This window comes from Semicossyphus pulcher, unplaced genomic scaffold (assembly GCF_022749685.1).
Source record: "Semicossyphus pulcher isolate SPU_LCO1_2020_fin unplaced genomic scaffold, fSemPul1.0.p SCAF_10, whole genome shotgun sequence".
Lineage (NCBI taxonomy): Eukaryota > Metazoa > Chordata > Actinopteri > Labriformes > Labridae > Semicossyphus > Semicossyphus pulcher.
This window is the reverse complement of record NW_027211604.1, coordinates 18,348,116-18,372,452: the sequence shown is the minus strand read 5'-3', so window position 1 is coordinate 18,372,452 and position 24,337 is coordinate 18,348,116. Positions and strand designations below refer to the sequence as shown.

Genomic DNA, 24,337 nt, shown 5'->3' with positions numbered 1-24,337 from the left:
TGCTTGTGTTAGTGAATGGAAAACAACAGTGTGAGACGTAGTTAATCTGTCAGATGGGAGAACGCTACATGAAGTTAATAATTAGTGAATCTAGTAATTTGATTAAAGAAAAGCAAATAAGGATCTGTTGAAAAGGCTTCACAAAACCACAAAATGGAAGTTCAGTCTCCTTCAGGAGCACTGACGGCAGAGCGTGAGCAGCCACTAGAGGGAGCCACATGTCTGCACATGAGTTCTCAGACTTCAATGCAGACGGAATAAAACCTGCTTTGAGATCTTCCTCCAATTCATACATGTAAAGCAGTACGGTTATCTATTCAAGGAGCTTTTTTGTCTGAATAAAAACTTACTAAGTCCCTCATCAATTGATTAAACAATATATGTTGTGACTTTGGAGTCTGGCTGCAGGATGGAGCTCACTCTGTGCACAGGGGACACAGAAGGTTGCCAGACAGAATCTGCTCTAACTTTGGAAGAACACAATTGTAAACACTAAGATATGTATTTATTTGTATGATGTAATATTACGATTTTTCTTTAGTGGAACTAAGGGGTCGGACTTGATTTCGGGAAAACATCCACAGATCAAAAGTACACTAGAGACTATGGACAGGGCTGTCTACAAGGAACTGCTGCAAAAGTCTGTCCCTGAACAATAAAGCAGAGTGTTGACAAGAAAGTAATGTACACAGCCGTAGGTAATGTGTGTGCTACATCTCTGCAAATGCATGATCTGTAGTCAGGAAGATAAAACAACAAACACCTATATTGTAGTTACACCTGTGTATGCACTCAGCATACACATATTAACAATCAGTTTTTACCCTATGTGAGCTGCGTTCTGTATCACCTATTTATAACCAAGCTTTCGATCGCCTGGGCGAGTGAGAAAGTTCACCGGCTCCTCCGCGAATATCCTGAATAATTAGAGCGAGGCAAAGGGAAAGAGTGAAAGGACAGGAAATGTTAAGCTCGGGCAGGACAAAAAGGGGAGGAAGTTTCCTTAACACATGCCAGGCTGTTATAATAGCTGAGATACTTGTGTGCTGGAGATAGGTGGACAAGCACATTCAGCAGAAAAGGCTCGTTGATGTGACACTTTGCAAAAGGACTCCTGCTTTAAGACTTGTAACAAGGGTTGGAGAGCAGAAAGAGAAGGGCTGAGAGAAGCTGGTGTAGAAAAAGGAAATCATTTAAGGATTTAAGGCACCCAATAAAGAGACAACAGGATTAGTTATGGGAAGCAGGGTTAGAAAAAGTAGCTTCCTGCTTTGGAAAGAAGACTGAGGCGAGTGAGTGATAAAGAGGAGGAATTGGCTTACTTTTTCTTGTCCTTGTCTTTCTTGAGAGGCTGAGATAAGGAGAGCGTCTCCGCCGCCACCTTCTTCCTGTTGAAGGCGTTCATCTCCTCCTCCAGGTCTCTCCGCTTCTCCTCCACCTTCCTCTTCTCCTCCTGGTGCATCCGCTTCAGCTGCTCGAACTTGTCGTGCAGCTGAGAGGGGAGGAGGAGACGAGGGGTGGTGGTGATGGACAAGAGGGGACGGGGACGACAGGAGGGGGACAGACAGGTAAAGAAAACATATCCAGAAGTTAAAACAGGATCACAGCCACCTTTAAAATATTTAATGTACCTCTGGGCCAGAAATTACAAGCCAGGAATGCTGAATACCCCAAAGTTTTGTGCTAGAAATGTACAGTAAAGATCGCCAGCATGTCGAAACGAAGATGTAGAGCAAATTGCATAATTAACATTGATTAGCGGCATGTGAGCCAGTTGAGGCGCATCCCTGTGGAGGTTTTCTGGGCACAACCAACCGGGAGGAGACCCCGGGGTAGACCCAGAGCCCGCTGGAGGGATTATACAGTATATCCCACCTGGCATGGGAACTCCTCGGGATCCCAAAATCCACAACACAGCTGCACTTAAATCCTTTTAAAAACAGAGCGATAAGAAGGTCCATATTTAACAGGTGATGTCGCACATCAATCAATGCATTTACAGGAGGGACATCCAGCGGACGTCTCTCTCTGTATGCGTCTCTTCTGCTGACTCTGCTCGTGGCAGGTATGGGAGGGGCAGAGCGCGATAGGAGAGTGGCTTGTGGTTAATCTGTTGTGTATGCCGATCATGGACAGATAATATATGGCCGTCAATATACCTCGTCTAAATGTGGGGAACATTGCATGCACCTGGGCACAAGCGTGTTTATTCCCTAATGCCATGAAAATGCCAACAGGCTGCTATTGTTCTATATTAACACATTCATTGAAAACAGTGTCTCTGTAGTTGCAGTTTTGATATGTGAATCAATGATCAAAATGAGACTGACCTCTCTCTCCTTCTCCTTCAGCTCTGCCTCCGTCTCTTTCACTTTGTTTACAAACATTTGGCGCATTTCTTCCTCTTTCCGCTGCAGGTCCCCCAAGAACTCTTTCCTCTTGGCCTCGTAGGTCTCTTGGAGGCTTGAGGGAAGAAGAGACAGGACAGAGAGTAGAATTAGACGGTGATAGTTTAGGTATTGTCTGAAAGCAATCGAGACTCTGCCTGCTGTTAAAACTTGAGCATCTCAGTGGTTTCGACTCCCCATGCACTCTCTCTCTCTCTGTGTACCTGAAGGGTTGTTCGTCTGGATCGGTGTCCTTGAACCCCATCTCCTCCAGCTTACAGCGTCTATAGAGCTCGTAGTGGCGGGCGTGGGTCTGCTCCCTCAGGTCCTCCATGTTGACCCTGATTAGCATCTCCCGTAGTTTCACGAAGTCGCAGTGACTCTCGTTTTCAACTGAAGGGAAAATAACACACAAGGGTTAGGACAGAGGTCGTGGTTTGGGTGATTTCCGATACTTACACTAATGTATTGCAGTTAAAAAATGTGGTTCTGGTTGTGTTAATGAGCCTTTGTAAGAGCTCTGAATGTGCACACGTCTTGTTTCAAATTCTGGGTCATGTTTCTCGCTTTCATTCTGTGCCTGTCTCTCTTTTTTTTACTGCTTATAACTTATTTTACCACCCCATCTGTCATCCTGTTACTCTCCCTTCCTCCATTACTCTTTAAAAGCAGGAAATCATACCACATCTCTGCAGGAATGTGAAGCTGTCTGCACAAAATACACTTGATTAAACACATTTGACATCCATCAAATTAAAGCAAATATATCCCACTGAGAAATTTACGATTTAAAACACTATCCGTGTTCAATTTTTGTACTGGAACACTTAAACAACTTCACTTTAGTTTGATGTCAAAGCGACTCTGACAGTGAAATTAATTCATAGTGGGGAAAGGGCAGGAAGCGTTTCCTGCCTAACAGACTGACAGCAGCGGAGGGGGAATGTGCCCTGGGCATCATTTCCATTCTGATGAAGCCTTTTTACTCATAGGTCACCTCATCTGCTCTATCCAAACAATATCCGCTGTGCTGAAATGAAAACGTGGATTTTTTTTTGTTCTCTTAGAGGTCAGGAGAAAGGTCAGCATTTCGGCAGAGGTGCATGAACGTGGAGAATCGGTGGTCTTTGAGATTATAGTCGGGATAAAACAAGTGGGTAATAATAAGGAAATAGAAATGCTGCTAATAATCAGCCACAGGGTTCACCAAATCAAAGACTGTTTTAATCACATATAATGCAGTTTAATACACATTTTGTGATCATATAATAGTAGTTTATGGGGGACATATTTTAGCTATGCAGCGGCCGCACTGCACTGTCACTCCAGTTGAAAACAGTTGTAGAAAACATGGGTGCTCTAGGATCGGTTATTCTGCCTTGTAAGTACAAGCCAGAATGGCCTGGAGGGATCGACTTGACTACAAGCTCGTGCAAGAAGGCAGCCGATTGGTCGATTTCATCCAAATCAAGGTTCTACGTAGAAACCTGCAGCTGTTCTGAACGGCCCATTTCTGAGGCGACCTTTTTAAAAATTTAACTCTGGAAAAACACGGAATTATGCAGCTTTCAATTTTTCACTGTGAACAATAAACAAATGTGAAACCCATGAAAAATATGAGATTATCCATCGAAGAGATACAACCCCTTCAACAATAATATTGCAGGCTCTGGTAAGCAGGACAACTTGATGGCTGGATAAACCAATGAATTATATTCAATAAAGTTTGTGCCAATATTGACATTTGTCCGTTACATAACTTCCAGCTTCCTGAGTACTCTCCCTGAGACAGTGCTTTGCTTCAGGTCTGATAATGTTGACTGAAACTCCACATAAAAAGGACTTTTTAATTAAATTTAACACTTTTTAATACCTTCAAAGGCTTTTTATTAGGGAAACTAAATTCCATGCTTTTTAAGACTATGTGAGGCCTGCACGTACCCCGCAGCCAGCAGCTTTTCTGCTGCCTCTTCTGTTCTGCACTACTCCCTTTGAAAATGAACTTTTCCCTTCTAGACATTATTTTTCCACCATTTACAAACCCCATAATACTTCCATAGTCTGTAAGGAAACTGCTAATTATTTGCTATGCTCGGTCTGTCCTCTCTTTAAATATTGACCCACTAAAGTGCCAAATGTCTGAAAATTACTAAAAACATGCAGCACAACTTAACACAGCTGTCTAATCGTGGAAAAATGAAGTGTCTTGTTAAAACGGACGTGGTTAATGTGATGAACCTGTTTCGCAAGAGATGCTATTAACTGTTTTTCTGTGCTCTCAGAGCTGGTGTGTGTCGTGGCTGAGGGCACGTGCAGAGCGAAGGCACATGGTCTTTCAGTGGTTGGAGCATATGCCCATGAACCCCCGGGTAGTAGTGGTGGAGAAAGGGGTGTATGTTGTGTTTAAATGCCACCACAAGCTGTGAGCTGTAAGGATGTAAAGGCGGGAATAACGACACTGAGAGCCCAATTAGAATGTCATTTAGCTCCCTAAGATGCAAAAGGCCGGGAAAGCAGTTTATAATAATGAACCACAATTTAGCATACACAAAAATTTGAAATAACATAGCGACTAGAAAAAGCCAAGTGAACAATACTTTCCCAACACTTTTCGACCCTAAGCAATGTGGTGATGCAGCTGTCTAAATCACTCACTGTTACTTTTTACTTAAATTTGCAGGCTGACTGCGCATCATTAGTGGGAGTATACGAGTTAAAAACAGGAATGAGTTGTTCTCTGGGGCTGCATCCAGACTACTAAAATTGCCTGTTCATTTGGCATCTAATAGTCTCTCTGAACTGGCCCCCCCGCTAAGGGCTGAATGAGGGCCAATCCTCCGACTGACTGCAGCACTAAGCCCTTAAGATATCCGAGCACAGGGCTCTGCAGCATGAGAACAGATAGCATTAAAGGGGAACAGAGACATGGCTGCAAATATACCAACAGATATCAAAATATTAATAGAAATAGACAAATGTGCTAAATGGAAATACATGAAAACATCGACTCATCTCAGCAAACATCAAGTTGTACAAAACTTCAATTAACTTTTGCATGATTTTGCATGCATTTGACATATTTTCGTTATATTGATATTACAAATATGTTTCTAATTTTGTGCCGTTTTACACTTTATCGCTCAACCCTCACCTAACCTGAATCACAAGGACAACAGTCAGTGATTAATAGCATCCATGTTCACATACAAGCAGCCACTACAATATGTGTGCACAGTTGAACAAACACACAGAAGCCGTTGGAGGAGAAATACCAGGGGTCTGCTTTATGTCAAACATGTCTGGTGTTCAGAGATAACAGAGCATCAAGATCCTGAGGGAAGATAAACACACACACTGACCCCCTCCAATTACAGCTTTGTCAGAAGACAGTCCTTCCTCTGTCTTCCTTCAACTCGATGGAAATTTCCCATGGCTCCTCAAGAGGTTACCATAACCCGTCTATATGACATCTGGCATCTACAAACTGTTTCCACTGACACAGGCCTTCCTTTTAGCCGGCCAAGTGGAGTAAAACACTGACACTTCTGTCCTCCTCTGCCCCTGTGCTCAGATACTGTGACAAAGTGTGAATGGGGAGCCATCCGTTTGCAAGCAGGCCTGACTTAGAGCAAAGTAGTTTGCTTGTTTTACGTCCTATCAGTGCAGATTTGTGTGGTTAGGGAGAGGAAACACAGCAGCATCAACCAACTTGTAATCTCTATTCACTGATTCTACATAGAAATGTCAAATCTGTACACAGGGACGTGGACTTAAGGGATGCCAAGTGTTCTGGTTTCCATTTGTACCACGCTTGTAGTGAGTAATATTGACCAATCATGTATCAGCAGGCTGCAGCGTATGCAGAAAAAAAAGTCGGTGAGGAGAGCAAAAGCAGGCAGAACGTAGTGACATCCCGGCTCCCATCAGCGGCTATGTGACGACGATTTAGCTTCTTATTAATCTCTATAAACGGACATCTGCAGCAAGTTCAGCTCACAATCTGTTCTAGATCTGAAGTTTAACTTAAATTAAATTCCCTTAACGTTGTGTCACGAAAGCCGTTCAGCATTCAGAATTCCCGACTTCCTCGAATGCATCAGAAATTATCGATCTGACTTCCGTTCAACAAAAGAGCATTTTTTACAAATCTGCATCATGATGTTAAAATTTAAGCAAAGGTAAGACCTGTTAATTAAAGTAAGTCACAAAAAAAACTGTTTATTTTTCTATAACAATGCAGCACGCGGAAAAGGAGGTCTCGACTGGAAGTCTTTTATCGCTAACCGCCGGCTACACGCCCGACATGTTCACCGTTGTCCCCAGAGGCTATATCGTCGTCAGACTATAGCCGATGGGATCCGAGATTGACCAACTTGATATCTTCTCTCAATGATGAATTTTGACAACAATCTTCTTAACGAAACAACTGGAAATGTATGTTTTAAACTGTCAGAGAGAAGAATGACTTTTGGGGGCATTTTTGTTTTCATTTAGGGGAAATATTGTGCCCTTGACAATCTAGGATCAGCATTTTAAGTACCCAATATTTACCTCAAGACAAGAAAATATCTACCAACTCTTTATTGCTGCTAAAGAATGACCACAAAAGGAAAATATGCCAATACAATCCCAAAGAAATCATCTCACAGTAAAGCAGAGATAGCTTTCTGCATACGGCACTATTCTGTCTGTTACTGGACTGAACTACAGCTACATGGTGACTGACTGAGTTCGAAGGAATCCGAACCCAGGAGACCAACAGCAGGCTTTATATATATCTACAGAGTGTCCTCTGAGGGTTGGGGAATGAGGCGGTCAGTGGATAATGGAGAGAGGAGAGGAAGAGAGGGTGAGGACGCAAGGGCAGTAAAATGAGGAAAGGGAGGAGTGAGAGAGGGAGAATCTCTGAGAACTCCCATCAGAGCGGTCGTATTCTCACAGAACAACTCTGTGAGACATTATTAAATTAAAATGTTGACTCTAAATGACAAGCACAGGGGAATGATCTATGGGAAACAACAAGTGATGTCACAGTTGGCAACACGTGCATGCAGACGCAAATGCTCGCCGCACACACACACGCCACAAAGGCAGAGCAGCATAAACACAAAGAAGGATCTTAACACCATACACTTCACAAGCACACACTGGCAATTTCCCAAAACAATCTCTACCCACTCACCCTTCATTTCACAGTGTCATTCTGCATGAAGTCACACTCACAGCTGTGGAGGGCACTCCGCATTAACAGGGCGGGTATAAATAAAGAGGCAAACTGTGGGACGCACTCGCTACTCTGCCACGAGCAGGAAAACAGCTCCTGACAAGAACACCCTTGAAGCGTTATACAAGTTGAACATATATATGTTTATTTCATTCTCCTGCACGTGACTTTAGCGCAGAGTTAAGTAGCATTTGCTAAAATGTAACAGGTTTTAATCAGGATAGTTTTCTGTAACTTTGACTATTATTAAATTTAAAAAAAGTAACTAAAAGGACCCATGAAAAGATCCCACAGCCAAAGGGGATAACTTCTAAATGTTCATTTGTCAGACAAAGCACAGATATTTCATTTAGAGTTATACATGACAAACCTGGGATGGAGTACATTTTCCAGTTTTGCTAAAAGAAAATGGCAGAAATAATAAATCACCTTCTGTTGCAGATCTTTTTTTTTGCCAGTTTTTTTTATTCACACTCACTGGGCTGTGACTAAAAAGCTGCCATGTACTTCCTCAAAAATGTTATACCCATGTCCACGCTGCAATAAAATCCAGCACACTCATATTATTGCATAATAAAGACAGCACCACATTTCAACTTCTGACACTGTGAATTGATATGTTGAGAGGCATTCCAAAGATTGCCGAAGTCTCCTATTTTAGCACTCCTCCCATTTTCCCAAATGCATCACTAGTACAGAAACCCGGTATTAAACGGGCCATGGGGCTGAATTATGAAAGAACATAAAACTGACGTTATCGGTTCTGCTTTTGGTACTGGAGAAAATAAGAAAACACATTTCCTGTTTATTATTGCTACAAAAATGTTATCTTGCACATTTAATCTAAGCAACCGTTTCTAATTTTCAATAAGATTAAGACATACGATGCATATTCCCAATACAGAAGAGACACGCGCGCGCGCAGACAAGATATCCTGCTCGTGACGATGGCGGAGAGAAAAAAACGTGCAACAACACTTTTGCTTGTAAGGGAGGAAACACAAGTGATCTGTCCAAACATCTGTCTAAAGAGCCTCATATACAGACATGCGCCAAACTTCTCACGATTCCCATCATCACAACATTGCAGTCTATAATAGTGATCTGTTCTAAACATTGTCGTTTCTTTTGCTGTGAATAATTGCTTATTTTAAATTTCAGAAAATAGAGCAATTCTTAATTCTGCTCTTAATTTCTTTCGTTTTTTCTCTTAAGAAATAACAAAAAGACCCAATAGGAAAACCGTTAAAATACCCAATCGATACACAGTATTGATAAGAGTAGTAATCTTAATGATACCCATCCCGATGCATCACTCCAACTCTTTTAAACCCTTTTTTAAACCTGTAACCTAGCAACCTCAAAATCCGCCAAAAGCTAATGGATATACATACGAACCTGCATCATCAAAATTTGATTGAGAATATTAAAAAATTTAAACATCCGCTGAGCCCCTTTTGTTCTTACTGTTACTATTTGCTTAAGAGACAAACATCCACACACACCAGACAGTGATTAATTTGCTTGTTAATGGTTCTTACCTTGCACAACACCCCAAGGATACTGCCTGGCCCTCACAGTTTTGTTTCCCACTTTGACCTCTTCCACGCTCCCAACCACAGCGAACGGCAGATGGGCCTGAGCAGGAAAAAAAAGTGTTAAAAACATCAAGAGGTCATGAGTTTAATTTGAGCCTAGACTAGAGGCTGAATTACAGCTCCTTTTTCAGTCTGGGTGAAACATTAGTTTCTTAATGCAAATTAACTTAAATTTCACTAGACACCAACAAATAACACAACTAAAAGAATAAATGAAGCTTGAGTGTTAAATTTCTAATAAAGCTTGCTTCACTGTGTCTTATCTTTTACAGCCACACCACACCAGAGAGAAGTGTAACCATGCTGACACATAAGCAGCACAAGAGCTCTTTTTTTATGTCTAGCATGTGGCTCAGTCTGGGCTGAGAGGCCAATTTTGTACAAGCAATGAAACACACATATACCTTCTCATTGCTCTCTTAGCTACTATGCCTCATTAGGATCTACAGCGAGGCATCATGGGGAAAACATGCCCGATACACAACCTCAAAAATTAGGCGGAGAGTTAAAAACCATCTGGCTGGTTGCAGCTCAGAGGAACAAGCTGGTGAGTGTGGGCGCTGATGTAAGCGACTATGAATAGACGGGGATACTGTACAAGTGCATGAGAGAATTTACTGTTTGTGCATCGGTACATGTGTGGGTGAGTGTTTGAGCACAGTGTGATTATACATCATCCCCACTTAAATGGCTAATTACTCTGAGGGAGATGCATTTGTGCTTGCTGCCTGAGCAAAAGTCATAAACTTATGTTAGTTATATTTTTTTATGCATATTCTGTTCAGTATTTCTAGATTTACAGCTTATTTTGACGATGGAAAATGTACAAATTGGCAGTAAACCTAGTTATATGAAAGCTAGGCTGCCATCTAGTTCATACATTATTTCTAATATGGAAAGAGTTGAGGAGTCCCTGTATATAGTCACAGCTTTGTGGGAGTGCAAAGTGTCCACATAAGAGAAACAACACTACTTTTCAGCACGTCTTAAAGCAATAAAACAGTGTTAACATATGCTGGCGTCACCAGATGTTTAACACATGTGGGGCTGAAGACGCGATGCTACAAGTAAGTTGGCACGCAGATATCTTAAAGATAAAGTTCTGCGGGTCAGAAGTCAAATGTGTGAAAAATATATCATCCATGTGTGCTCAAAAACACATCTGGCATTTTCAGGTGGAGTTTGAGCATATGTTATCATCTACATTAAACACATGTGGGAAGATAGATGAGATTAATAAGGAAGGGTCAAACCTAGACTGATTCACATACTATGAGAGCGTGATGACATGACTTACATTCATGGAGGCGTTGATCTCGCTGACAGTTTCATCATCCGTAGGAAACTGATAGATTTGCACACCATTTGACACGAGTTCACTCATGATCTTGATTTTGAACTTGTGGAGCTCACTCTTGGAGATGGTGTCTGCTTTGGCGATTATGGGTATTATATTCACCTGAGGAAAGGGTGAGAAAAATGATTCATGTTTAGAGAGTTGTTTTGATATATTGAAAGCTGCTTTGTGTTTATGGTGTATACAAGGGAATTTATTATGTGCTGGTTTGGTTTAGACTTGTCTGACATGCATCTTCATGTACCTGTCGAGCTAACTATGATAACAGAGAATGAGACCAAAGTCTTCAGAGAATTACAGAAATTAAACATACTGAGGACTTAATTAAAAACATAAACTAAACTCAGTGCATTACTGAACAAGGCTGAGGAAGCAGAGTGCAGTTAACTGTACAGTGAATAAGCTCAAACAGAACCCCTAAAGATACATAAAACAAACAGTGATTATGAAAACAAACAAGGCTCCAGCTCCAATCAGCAGCAGATGTGCAGGAGTAAACACAGTTTCTCTGCATTCCTCTATACAGCAACGTTCCCTAAATCACTAACCAGGAGGATGAGGAGGATCCCCACAGATCCACTCATCAATTCCATAGTGTGCCTCAGAGCCAGAGCTTGTTAGGAGTCAAATTACAGGCTCATCATACTTTATTGGATCATTAATTTACAGCGGGGCGGCCAGTATCGCGTTTTAACCCGTATTTAACAGATTGCACTAATAGTTATCCAGAGCTGACAGCAGCCCTGTGTGGCCGATGGAGCAGTGAGGAGGGAGTGGACGGGGATATTTGTTCACTTCCCACAACTGCTGGGTTTTCCCAGCTGGCCAAAGAGTATCCTTAAATAGTTCTTAATGTTTGTTTTGAACAACTAGGAGATCCAGATGGTGAGCTGTGGCCACATTAAAGCAGTTTATATGTAAGATTATAAATGAGTAATACAATTCACATAGCCTTATATTTCCGTCACTTTTTATTTCAGTACACAGGCTTTATCTGTATAAAAAAGGATAGAGGAGAGTATAAATGTTCAAGGTACACAAGAACCGTTTTGAGTCTTAATGTCAAAAAATGTGACAATAGTCAATATAAGGCAGCGTCATGTGATTTTATGTGAAGATAGGCAAGAAATAAGAGAGAATCAAGGGAGGGGATAACATGAGGGGCACACTCTATGAGGTGAGCTTCTTGGGCGCCCAGTTCTATGACTTCAAAGCAGATTTATGTTTGTTTATTGGGCACCAACACCAGAGATAATTGTATCCTTAGAAGGTGCCAGTCACATTGAATCTTAACATATGCATCATTTCTGCGTGCTTACATTTGTTTCACAAGTTATGACTCTGGGAAGGGGTATACATTTTGCACAAATTGTAGCAATCGAGCATGAAGGATAGTGCACTAAAATAAAAAGAACAACGACCTCAGAGGGAAGTAATGATGAAGCTATCTACATGTGACTTATTAGGGCCTGTGTCCACCAACGCTGCGTTTTGCACTAGCAGCACCCACCGACTTCAATTTCAGAGCGCTTCTCGTCGGCGCTTACTGTTGCTAGGTTACGAAAGTTGTCTGGTGGCACTTCCACCTCCCTCTGTAGTGACCATTGAGTCTGTTTTAAATCCCTGTGTGCTTAATATTTGCTTTTATTCAAGGAAATTTTACAAAGAAAACATAAAAACGAAAGGAATCGTGTCCTGGCGTTAGCAGCAGCTTTAGACCTGGGAATCGTACCCTCGGAAAGAAACGATACGCTTCTCCTCCGCCATTGTTGTTTACAAAGTTGATACCTGAAGTCCTGCCCCTTCTTGATTTTGATTGGTCGGTGAGGGAGAAGTGACACTGACGAGCAAAAAGGTGTTCCAAAAGTTGAACTCAACTGCATTGGTTTTGTATAGAAAATAGACGTGTCAGCGCAAAAAAGCCGTTAGTGGACACAGGCCCTTAAAGTGCAAATTATGAGGCACTTCACAGATTAGCAAGAAATATCAGTCCTTGATTGTCAAATGGCCTCTACAAACTGAAATCTCTCGTATGAAATAGAAACAGGTAATGATTTCCTCCAATTCAAGAAAAAATATATCTCTATTTAAAACACAAGACCCCTTTTTCAGACTCTTATCTCTCTTCCTGACTTCCTCCACCACAAACCACACTCACTCTGCTGGGCCTTTCACCATCCTCTGCAGGGTGGGGTGATTCAAACCCCAAGAAAAACACCATTGTCTAAGCTTGGACTGCAAACTCTACAGAATGAGAGGAAGGTTGTTTCTGCCTGTGTCTGCGTACCTGGTTGTCCCCCTAAAGTTCAAATGGGTACATATGAAGGGTATTTTTTATGTATGTTGGCTTCTACAGTGAAGCAATAATGAAAAGCTTCTTGAGAATCAAAGCAGATACCTTTTGTCATCAACATCTATCTGAAGCTCACACATAAAAGAAAATAAACTGCACCAGTAGCAGCCGTAAATATCGCCTGCGACAGCACATTTATTCTATCTTTAAAAGAGACCACTGCATCAACAACCCCATCAGGCCTGTAAAACAAAACAGTGTCACATCCACACTGTGGTCACTCAACGCTGGCTTGCTTTCTCATAAAACAGTGGTCATATTTTACATGATGGAAAGACTGCTGGGACAGAGCAACTGAGGTCAGAGTGGTGTTCATCGTGGCCACCCACCCAGGCTAAAGCTGAGTCCACTGTTACACTCACAACGTTGTAAATCAGTTGAACAAAAGCAACAACATTGCTGTTGCACTTTCAGTACCTTTTGGCAGCGTGCAACTGAGTAACAGCCAAAGTGGAGCACAAAAGAGGGGGAGATTTAAGGAGGTAAGCTGCTTTGCTTTCACTCTTATTAGAGTATAGCAGGTAGGCTGCTATACGATAGCAAACACATTCAGCTCATGTTAACTGCTGTGTGATAATATATTTAGCTCAGGTAGGGCTCCATGGCTTGCTTCAAAGCAGGGGGCAGAGAGAGTTGGCTGTGTATGCCGGGGTGGCTTGGATGGTATCAGGAGACAGTTGGCAATCGAGGCTGCCAGGGTTTGATCACTGCTGGCTTATAAAGACCGTACAGAGGCTCAGTGGTCAGCGCCATCACGTCTCAGTGTGAAAAGTGCTGAGGCTGGCCTTTATTTAAGTGAACTCTGTTGTTTGCTGGGTTTCCTCTGAGAATTCACTCTCTCACAAATTAGTTAATGCCAATCCGAGTCTTTTTCACTTCTCCATCCAACTCCTCTTGGGTCTGTTCACCTCTGCTGCGATGTCTGCTCTGAGAATACTGAGCTCAGACCAGTACTGGTAGGCGTTTGCTTTCGGCCATAAAGCTGTGCCATATTTCTCCTGGGACGTTGTTCCTCATCAGGCAAAGGGGCCTGTAATGAGAATGAATAAGGCTCTATTCTCCCTATTATAAATCAGGGTACCACCAAAATGAATTTTAAGTTGTTATTCAAGGTAATGGTTGGATTATATTGCTAAAAACTATCACTTTTTCATGGTGGAAATATTAAACCAGCATTTATTTTTAGTAAATCAAATCATCAGGAACTAAAAACCGATGTAATAAACCGCAATGATGACATTGTTTTTCCTCGTAAAAGCATTTCCTGTCTCTTGAGAGCGACAGTTGGCTGAAGTGTCCGGTCATTGTTTTGAATTGCATCAGAAGACATTTGGCAGAGATGAGCAGCCGTGCGTCGATAGTTGGCAGCAGTCAGTCAGCAGGTTTTGGTCACAAGCTGACCATCTGCTCTGTTCTGGATTCGTTATGATTGGATCATCAGACACAAGCAGGGCCAAAGCTGCCGCTTCTGTCATTCCTACAGCAGTGTTATACATCATCCTATGTATTTCTCTCCAGTGATGGTGCTGTTAATCACTCAAAAACATCTTGAATGAAGCTAAAGGTGTAGCAACATTTCAGTGCTTCCAAGATCCTTCTCAATCTTGGAAATGGAGTTGAACTTTGCATTCTAACTGTGTCCTTCCCTCTCTTCTGGGCTTTGTAAACATGTGCTTTGAAATGTTCTGGGAATATTTTACCTTCTTGAGATTCCACACTTCCCACATGTTGAAACTTAAGAGTTACGATCAAAAACCGCTGAATGAGTTCAGCTGTGTTTATCGCTGAGGCATTTTATCTAAATTTAAACTGGTTGGATTTATTCAAGTGTTAAAAAAATGTTCCGGTCTGAATCATATAACCAATCAGAATTAGCTTTCCACGCAACTAGCAAATCACAGCGACTCCGTACAAACTAGCATCATCTGGCTTTTACGTGACTTGTGTCAGCAGCGTGTTTGCAGAGGTTGTGTCCGTCAGGAGCTATGGCTACTTGCGGTAAATTTCCTGTACCTCCATTGCCGACAACGGCAATATACTGCAAGAGAAGCAAAAAGAAGGAAGAGCTTAGAGGAGAAAAAAGCTACACAGAGAGCCCTAAATAAAAAGAGGGATCAGACGCGTGGGAGTGTAAGGGGCTGAAGAGCGATGCAGATGCTGCCCTTTTCCTCCTGGACAGGTAACAGTAGCTCTTATGGTAACAGCTAACACTAGCACTAAGCTCCAACACGTAGAGGTAAAAAGGTGGTCCACAACAACAATCATAACTATAATGATAACTTTAGTCGTATTAGAACATTTTGCCAGCAATACAGTGTATTGTTTTTGGAATAAACAGCATCTCTCCTCTCTCTCTCCTTGTTTCGATGCTGCAGAGAGACACACCGCACCACGGATGCGCGGCACACACCAGTTGCAAAATGCACATGAATGTTTGGTGTAGCAGAGTACTCTTATTCCTCCCTCCCCTTCTGTCACACTCCCGGCGCTGTTATGAGGAAATCTTTTTTCTACCAGTTGAATAATTGAGGCCAAGCCAATGATTGAGTCTCCACTATGCCGCACTCACCGGATGTATGGCAAAACATGGATCCACTGACCAACAAGCTGTGTAGTAATACTCACACAAGAGCAACGACAAAAGCCACAAATCAATGCGGCTCTGAATGAGACTATTGACTGGTTTACAGCTGACCCGTCAACTGGAAATGTGTCAAACCGGAACTCAGAAAGATGAGCAGGATTTTTCATTGATTTACACACTGCCTCACAAAGAACAATTTAATCCTATTGTGTACAAAAATCTTTATAATTTGACGGGCCATTCAGAGAAAATCGTATTGACTTTAACACAGTAAATCAAACATAACCACCTGCGAAAAACCCTCATCCAAATGTCTCAATGTTAAATGTTCTTCTTTCATTCCAACATTTGTCTTTTGGCTTCATTGTTTGGGGACATTTGGAGTCCACACCCAAACAAAAAGATCAGGGATCTCCATGTCTCAGTGAAATTCACACCAGTCACAGTGAAAGGAGGTCAGATTTCAGCAACACTGAAAGTTATTCACAGACAAAAGGAGAGGATTGGGAATGTGAGCTTTTTGCCAAAGGGGAGGAAAACAACAGCATACACATGGATTTGTGTTTGTGTGCCAGTTGTGTGTCACCTTGCTGTCCAGTTTTTTCATCGTGACGAGGTCCAGAGACTTGAGGGAGTGTCCTGTCGGGGCTATGAAATAAAGGCAGATGTGGATCCTGGTGTCGTGGTAGTTAAAGAGCGAGCGTTTTATCTTCAGCTCTTCCTGGAGATAGTTTTCGAACTGCGTATCGATGTAGTCGACAATGGGCTTGTAACTGTGGAGACAGCAAAAAAAAAGACACTGTAAGCATGTATGAATGTCGGTTAAAGCTAAAACAGTTCTTCTTGTTCATGCACCGGTTAGGAATATAAAAGGAAATATGGACTTGTCGCTGGGGAAATGAACCGAGACAGTTGTGTTTTCAGTTACTGTTTGATCTGACTCTATGCCAAGATCTCAGCTTAGAGCTGTACAGCTTAGTGCTGCGTGAACATTTGTGCTCTGCTTATGGGCGTCTGGTTAAAACAAATCACAGAGACTGCAAAACATCCTGTCTTCTGTCGCAGTGCTGTGATGGTCTTTGTAGTCTTCAGTGTCATCAGTAAATCAAAGAAATAAGGAGTGTTTTCTCAGGAGCATTGTGCATGTGCAGTGAAACAGAAAGGCACTGCACATGTCCTCCATTGCTATAGGAGTCATAAATTAATTAAAGTTTTAGAAAGGATATTTGTCTAACGCACCAGTACGTACATCACATGTGTCTGCAATCTGTTTTTAATTCGCTTTAACCCCCAAAACAACAACAAAAAAAAAGGTTAGATCATGACAGTTTGAAGATATTTTATGCCGCATTCTCAGCAAGCTTTCTTGGAGCAGTTTGTTTGAGTCCTCAGCTTTAACTCAATTAGTTCAGTTTATCTGGGGAGATGGGAATGAGACCATTAGAGTCAGCCTCATATTTAACAAACTGCATCATGGCTGCCTGAGTGAAGGCTTGTTGTTTATTAAAGATATAGATTTAATTGTGTTATCTGTTTTTGAGATGTTTAATAAATGGTTTACTTTACACAACTCAACCAGCATCATTTCCTATGTTTACCTCAAAAATGACACATCTGTGGTTACCAAACCAATGCTCTATTTGTCATTTCACGACCACCTCAGGCTCAAAGGTTACAGCTGGTGTCACCTCAGCTTTTACATCTCCTCCGGCTCCTTCCGGCAAGACTGATAAGTATTTATAAAACTGGCCAATGTCAAACATCGATAATACCTCTTGAATCAACATAACATCAGCCACAGGAGCCCCCAATACTTCAAAGCAGCTGAAGGTCAACCTACGTTCTAGAAGGTCTACAAAAGCCGTTAGAGCACAAGAATCTATTCTGAACTTCCTACCTTTAAAAGTGAGAACATACTCGGAGGCGCACACAGGGTACAAGCCCAAAGCACACAGATTCAGAGCTATAAGGAGGCAGATCTTTACATTGATAGCCACTTGCACAGGAGTTAAAATCACAACAAGTACGTAGATCATGTTAAACTTCAAGAGAAATTTGATTGATGGCTGTCCAATCAGTCTTGATGGTAATTGTAGTCATTTTAAGCAATAAATTCCTCAGTGCAACAGCCGAGAAAGCTGCAACAGCCGAGAAAGCTGAGTTCACCTGCTTGCAGAGCTGCAGTGCCTACATGTACCAGGATGCTTTGCATGTGAGCAACCTCAGCGTCAACCTCTCTATGCTGGATTTCTTCTGTTTTTTTGTAAACTAGCTGAATTATTCAAGTCAGACAAAATACTATTAAATGTATCCTATCTCCCACACTCATACTTTAGTATGCCATTTTTTGCTGCCCGAATCGTTGCTCGTTTACAATCCCAGCAAAGGTGAAGGCTAACTAAGATAAATGAAGGTACATGTGCTAGACAAGATCAGTTACCTAAACTCCTATTCTATAAACAAGTAACTTATTAGGCCTAAAATCCAAAACTATAGGTAACATGTTAGGCTACATGCTTAGTCATGTCCTCCTGTTAACCATATTGCACATAAATCCCTGCTCATTGCTTATATGAACAGCAGACTGTACTTGTCAAACTCTCAAAGTCTTCCTGCATTTGAGCTCTGAGTGAGATATAAGTCTAAAGAATCTATTCCATATCCTCAGCGAGCTCCTTGTTTACAGTCATCTGTCCTTTGCCTTCACATCTATCTTCAATCTTCCCTGTGGAATGCACAAACTCTGACCTTTTGAAGCTCGCACTGAGCATTTACAGTCCGCTGCAGGGTCTGTCCTTCACTATGTTAGTTTATACGGCCTGCAGAGAAAGCTGCTATCAAAGGGCGTGAGAGTGCTGCTCGCTGGCTTGGTCACAACAAGAACACTTCATTCCACAGCCGAAAGTTAAAAAACAACAGTCCCCGTCCCATCTTCCATCTTTTTTTCCATCCAAAAGAGAAAACAAAAATGTGCTGAAACCTGGACTGATATTCCTTTGTGTCTGTTTCTCTCGTTTGTATCCCGAGGCAACATTGACCTAATTTCAGCAAAACTGAGCAGTTGACAACTTGCAAATAGAAAGGAGGGTTTGGATGAGGATTGACAGGAAAATATGTAGTTACAACAGTCAGGAGTCAAATGGAAAACACACCCAAGCATGTGTTTCAGTACCAGATGAACCGAATTTGACTCACAGCTCTGTGCAATGAGAACTGTTTATCAGAATACATCAAGAAAAGCCAGAATGCCAAAAATAGCACAAGGGGTGAGACTCATCATGGTTTGTTTTATTCTGCTAAACCAAAAACAAGTCAGAGTATGAACTAAAACTGGGTTGAACTTGGCTGAAAAGTGTCACAAATATACAGCCTATTCAAAGATTTTCAGTGACTCATTGGTGGAGTATAATAAGTACATCTATTTCTCCAAGATTTGTATTTAAATGTCTTTTAAGTCTCTTTCTATTGCCGGATGAGATAACACAATGGTGACTGAGCCTATGGCCCACTGATGAAAACCTTTGCATTTGCAGTATTACAGACTGGGTAACTGGTGCGACTTTCACATATAAAAATAACAAGCAGCGCCCAGTTAGTGACGCGTTTTCCATCACCCAGGAGTGGTTGGTCAGAGAGGGTAGGCGGAGGTAACGCAACAACACACTTGTGTGTAAAAGCACAGTAATCTACTATGGCTGAACAAACAAAGAAAAGATGGATGCCTACAGATACAACTTCAAAAATAAGTGAAAATCCAAAGAAAAGGAAACAAATTCGACGCTCAGATGAAGCAAACAGTCTAAAAAGGAAAGCGACCGTTAGCGAGGAAAATCAAGAGTTACAACATGAGCCAACCGTGGACGTCACACATGCAACACTGTCTGGATATCTGGGAAGTGTGCTCCCGCAATTACCGTTTATCACCATAGGTGCTGCCAAAGAGAACGAAACTGAGATCTTCATATTACAACTTTACAGTTTAATGTTTCAGAGTATTTACTTTTCTTTAACCTTTATACTATACTCACTAGCTTAACTTCAAAGCAAAATATTTTTTTGCAACCAGTCATCTAAAAGCTGTAATGTCTTCTTACCTTTACTTTTTACAATTTTTTTCAAATACAACACATATTTACTGAGTCAATGAGTAGCTTTCTGCTGTTAACCCTCGTCCCTGTCCCTGATTATATTCTACATGTGCATCTACTGATTGTTCGCAGTTCCACCAAAGAAACATTTCCCCTCTAAACTTCCTCAAATAAATAACTGCTGACTGCTGATAGAGATAAATCGACCAAAAATGAGAACAAAATTAGTGTAGCGGAAACTTTTTTTTCTTCTTTCCTCTCCCATTAATCATCTCACGACATCTCAGATTTATCTTGACATCATTCGGAGGAGACCCAAAGTCTAATTTTGGAAACACGGGCCTGTACTATGTAACTGTGTATTTAAATAGCTGTCTGGAAGATCTCTCTCTTTGGTGAACAGCTTCACACTGAAATACTGTCACTGTAATTCTATTGAAGATATTGTCTAAGCATCCTGTCTAAAAACATCCATTGCTTCTAGACCAAATAGAGTTTTAACCAAAAGAGCATCACTGATGTCCCACTCCTCACCTGTCCTCTTTGTTGATCTGATCGCCGAAGCCAACCGTGTCAACGATCGTCAGTTTGAGGTGCACGTTGCTTTCCTGCAGGTCGTATGTTCGCGGCCGCAGATACACGCCGTTCTGATAATGGCTGGCCTCTTCGTTTTCGAACATGGTGTTGAAGAGCGTGTTCATTAACGTTGACTTGCCGATACCTGTCTCCCCTGTGGACGGCGGGAAGCAGAGAGAAAACGTAGACAGAGAGTTAAATCACTCAGTCACCGGGGAGTCATTAATTAGCTTTCAGACATGAGTGTTTTAATGCAGCGAGTCATGTGGGAGGCCTGTGCCTTCATTTCATGTCAGGGAAACAACAGAACGCCCCTGATTTGTTGTAGTTGAACATGATGTTTGGAGGAAAGCAAATCAAGACTGAGGGAAAAAGGGCTGTAGAGGAATGTTCAGTAGTTACGGCACGGCAGTTCCTTGAGGTGCTAATTGTATTCAATATTTAACACAGTCTGTCACACATGCTGGGGTTTGGTACTCACCTACACAGAGAATGTTAAAACAAAATCCCTGTGTGACCGATTTGCTGACCAGTTGGTCAGGCAGGCTGTCAAATCCAACATGTCCGCCCAAGCTCAGGTTGCGCTTCTCTTCATTCTGAGGGGCAAGAACAAAACAAGACATTAAAAGCCTGGTTGCATGTGAGGAATACACACACGGGGAAAGCATTAGTCAGAGGTAGGAAGAGCTGATGTCTTCGCATTCCTACGCAAATCAATGTCAAAGACCCTCCACACATTCGGCAGATGTAAAAGCCATTGTCTGAAAAATTAGGAGTTAGGTAATCAGGGCCTGCAGGGAGGGCGAGGAAAATTATTCACAAGGATGAGGAAGTACAGACTTTCACACAAAGAAAGACGTGTTTTAGGAAGCATATTAACTCGGTAAGAGAAAAGACAATGTCCTTGGTTGCAGGATGTATGTTAAGCAGTTCTTTGAAAGTATTACAACAACATAAATATTTAAAAGTTACTCCTTTCTATTAGTTTAGCACTGATAGCCCCCACACCCCTGGAAAAAATGATATCAAACCATCTCATTTCTGCCTTATATCATCATCTTTCCCAGCACAAACAAATGGAGTGTGACAAGCTGCAGCACCCACACCTGTAAACAAAGCCAAAAATAATCCCTTATCACCATCTCTACAGTAAATTATGCAGAGACGATGCACAACCACTCTGTCACCAATCTACATCCGGGAGAGAGAGTCCTAAAAGCTTAAAGATTGCGGATATATACAACAAACCAAACTACTGGGCTGTAAGCGAGTTCACCTTTGATCTCTCTTATCTAACGCATCTTGTCTGAAGGAGAGATCGTTTGTGAGGAAGGCAACAAGACAGCACCTTGAGATGAATGAGGCCACCCGAGCTCGTCTGGCTCAGCCACGAAGGACTGCATACTTGAGGGCTGATGTCACCGAGCACAGGCAGCCCGAGAGCAGAGCAGCTGAATGCTACGTTGAACTGAGAGGTGGAGGCAGGCTCTGCATGCAGCTATAAACCTGAATGAACTGCACAATAAGCGATGAGCACTGTCTGTTTGTGTGTGTGTGTGAGGAAGAAAATAGGGCTTAATGTGACAGGCAACACCACTGGAGTAATGTAACATGAGCTGAGCTAGGCAATACTGAGCTGAACTGCAGCGCGCTGTGAGTTTATTACATTACAATAACACCCTGTTCAATGAGAGAATAATCAATACAAGTGTTTCTAAAAGTGATGTTGTTTGTCAAACATCCAGCCAAGCTGAGGTTATGCATTTTGTGGTAAGTCAGCTGGCAGCTTAGTGGACCTATAAAAGAAGACGAAAGAGCATTAAGTGCCTATTGTTTAAATAATTGATTCATCGTTTAAGTCATTTTTCAAGCAAAAATGTCAAACAATTGCTCCAGCTTCTTTAATGTTAGGATTTGCCGCTTTCCTTTGTCATTCATAACGTCACTTTGGGCTCATGGGAAATTTTGATTGTTGAGTATTTTTCACAACGTCTTGACATTTTACAGATCAAACAATTGATCATGGAAGTAATAGATAATGAAAAATATTGTTAGTTGGAGTCTTAAAGACCAGCTCCAGTCATGTTTTAAGAAATAATAAATTGTGTCTGATATGTTTTTTCTGCAAAATCCATTTAATTACCTTGTAAAAATCTCGTGCATCGCCAAAGTGGTTGCCATAGGTTACACATAATGATATACATAGCGTCACCACGTCCTTTAACGGGATTGGCTCCTTAGGTTTGTGACGTCTCAAACCTGCCAATCTGAAAACGTGTTGTTCAGCCTGTCCTTGGTACACTGCAGTTTAAAAGCAGACAGGCCCAGCAATGGAGATGACACTGATATGTCTTGTAGCACATAAAAAACACCACAGAGACTTCCAACTTACATTTATCAAGATGCAAACATGTGGGACAAAGCTCCCTCACACACTTCCAGCCGTTTATGTGGGAGCGCAGCTCTTCCAGTGTTTGATGACATCTAGTTTTTGTTCCTTTTGAGGATCTATTGTAAGTCGCTTTCAACAAAACATCTGCCAGAAGAATGTAATGTTTGTGCTACTCAGTAGCAGGTTTACAGGGATGAGGAAGAGGAAGAGGCAGTGGCCATTTCTTGTTAGTGTAATCACGTTACACTCCGAGCTAGTCAGACGACATTAAAGCTTCCCCGTGGTATTCAGTCCAAATGAAGCTTATGGAGATATTTGGATAGACTGCTGGAGGGGGGAGGGTGTGAGTGCTGGTATCGGGCCTGGAAGGGAAACCGGTGCAGTGACTCTCTGGATTCCAGAGTTGTGTTTAAAATAGGAAATAGAGAAAGTTATATTAGCCTTTATTTATCCTGTGGAGGATAAATAAAGGCTGCGCGCTCACTTTCCATCAACGCCTCGTCCTGTGTACAGTTTCACACGTGGCAGCTTTCTTACTGCACAGTTAGTGATTAGACGTCCTGCTCAAGGGCACCTTGACAACTTTTTTTATGCGAGTGTGGAATTTTTGTGTGTGCGTGTTACAACCGCAGGTCTGGAAACTCACTGTTTATATCAGGCCCTTCATAGAAACATGGCCATATTTCAGAAGTAGGGTTGTGTCAGTCATAAGCAGTTTCTTTTTTTTTTAACCTTGTAAACATTGCTTTTGTCAAACTTCCTCCTACACTGAACCAGACCGAGCTGACAGTAGCACATAATCTCTGAGTGAGTGATGGGGCTGTGACTGAGGGAGACCAAAAGCGCACGCAGACCTGACCAACAGTGTTATCTTTCAGGATCACACACAATAGAAGTGCAGACGTGGACACAAGCTCGCCAAACTGTGACTTAACTGATGTGTGGTGAGTGTGCACCGGACTCAGTGTTAACAGAAGTCCTTAACTGAAGTAAAAGTAGCAAAAAACAAGGTAAAAAATTCAAAGTACTTAAGTCTAATCATTAAAATATGCATGTCTGTGCGAATGTATGTATCTACTTTATATGGCCTAATACAATGAAGCCCTATAAAAGGTTAAATTAACAATGTGAAAATGTCTATCATATGTGTTTTTCTATATCGTGTCTATCGTGATATCACAAACACAACAGCTGAACTGCTTTGCGTTTTAATCCTCACACATGGGAGTGAACCTGGAATAGAGGGAGCTGCTGTTTATTAACATGGACATAAAAGTTCACACAGGATTTTCCAAAAATAGGCTTTAACGTGGTTATTGGACTAATTAGCCTATTTGTTAAATTACCAGAAAACATGACACCCTTTATTGTGATATATATCGGAATAAAGATGCGGAAAATCCTATATCGTGATTTTGGCCACATCGCCCAGCCCTAGTCCAACTGTCTGTCTAACTTTTCAATTTAAATCCACTTGTTTAAAGCTCCTGTGAGGAGTTTTTCGCTGGTTATAAAACAGACTGAAATTAATTCTGATGACTCTATATGAGCTACAAAAGCAAACCAGACCATCAACGACAACATAGATTATTTCTATCTAGTTATTTTGAATGCCTGAATCTGCTGGCGGGGGGGGTAGGTGTCAGACGAAGCGATTAACTGCACGCTGCCTTTGTTTACATTTTACAGGGCAAACATTTAAAGTGCATATGACTGTTAAAGAAAGCAGGATGAGATTTTTTATTAAAAACCACCTCTTAAGCATGTACAGGACAAAA

General features: G+C 41.7%; 1 protein-coding gene across 2 annotated transcripts in view; it reads right to left on the bottom strand.

Moving 5' to 3' along the window:
- septin8a (septin 8a) overlaps nt 1–24,337 on the bottom strand; it is a 42,362-nt gene that overhangs the window by 9,308 nt on the left and 8,717 nt on the right. For both annotated transcript variants that reach the window (XM_069675337.1, XM_069675345.1), the window contains exons 2-9: nt 20,649–20,763; nt 20,126–20,321; nt 16,090–16,276; nt 10,507–10,668; nt 9,153–9,249; nt 2,612–2,780; nt 2,331–2,463; nt 1,323–1,492 (exon numbers count right to left, since the gene is read on the bottom strand). In XM_069675337.1, coding sequence (XP_069531438.1) covers nt 1,323–1,492; nt 2,331–2,463; nt 2,612–2,780; nt 9,153–9,249; nt 10,507–10,668; nt 16,090–16,276; nt 20,126–20,321; nt 20,649–20,763 — 1,229 coding nt within the window. The remainder of the gene's footprint in view (nt 1–1,322; nt 1,493–2,330; nt 2,464–2,611; nt 2,781–9,152; nt 9,250–10,506; nt 10,669–16,089; nt 16,277–20,125; nt 20,322–20,648; nt 20,764–24,337) is intronic.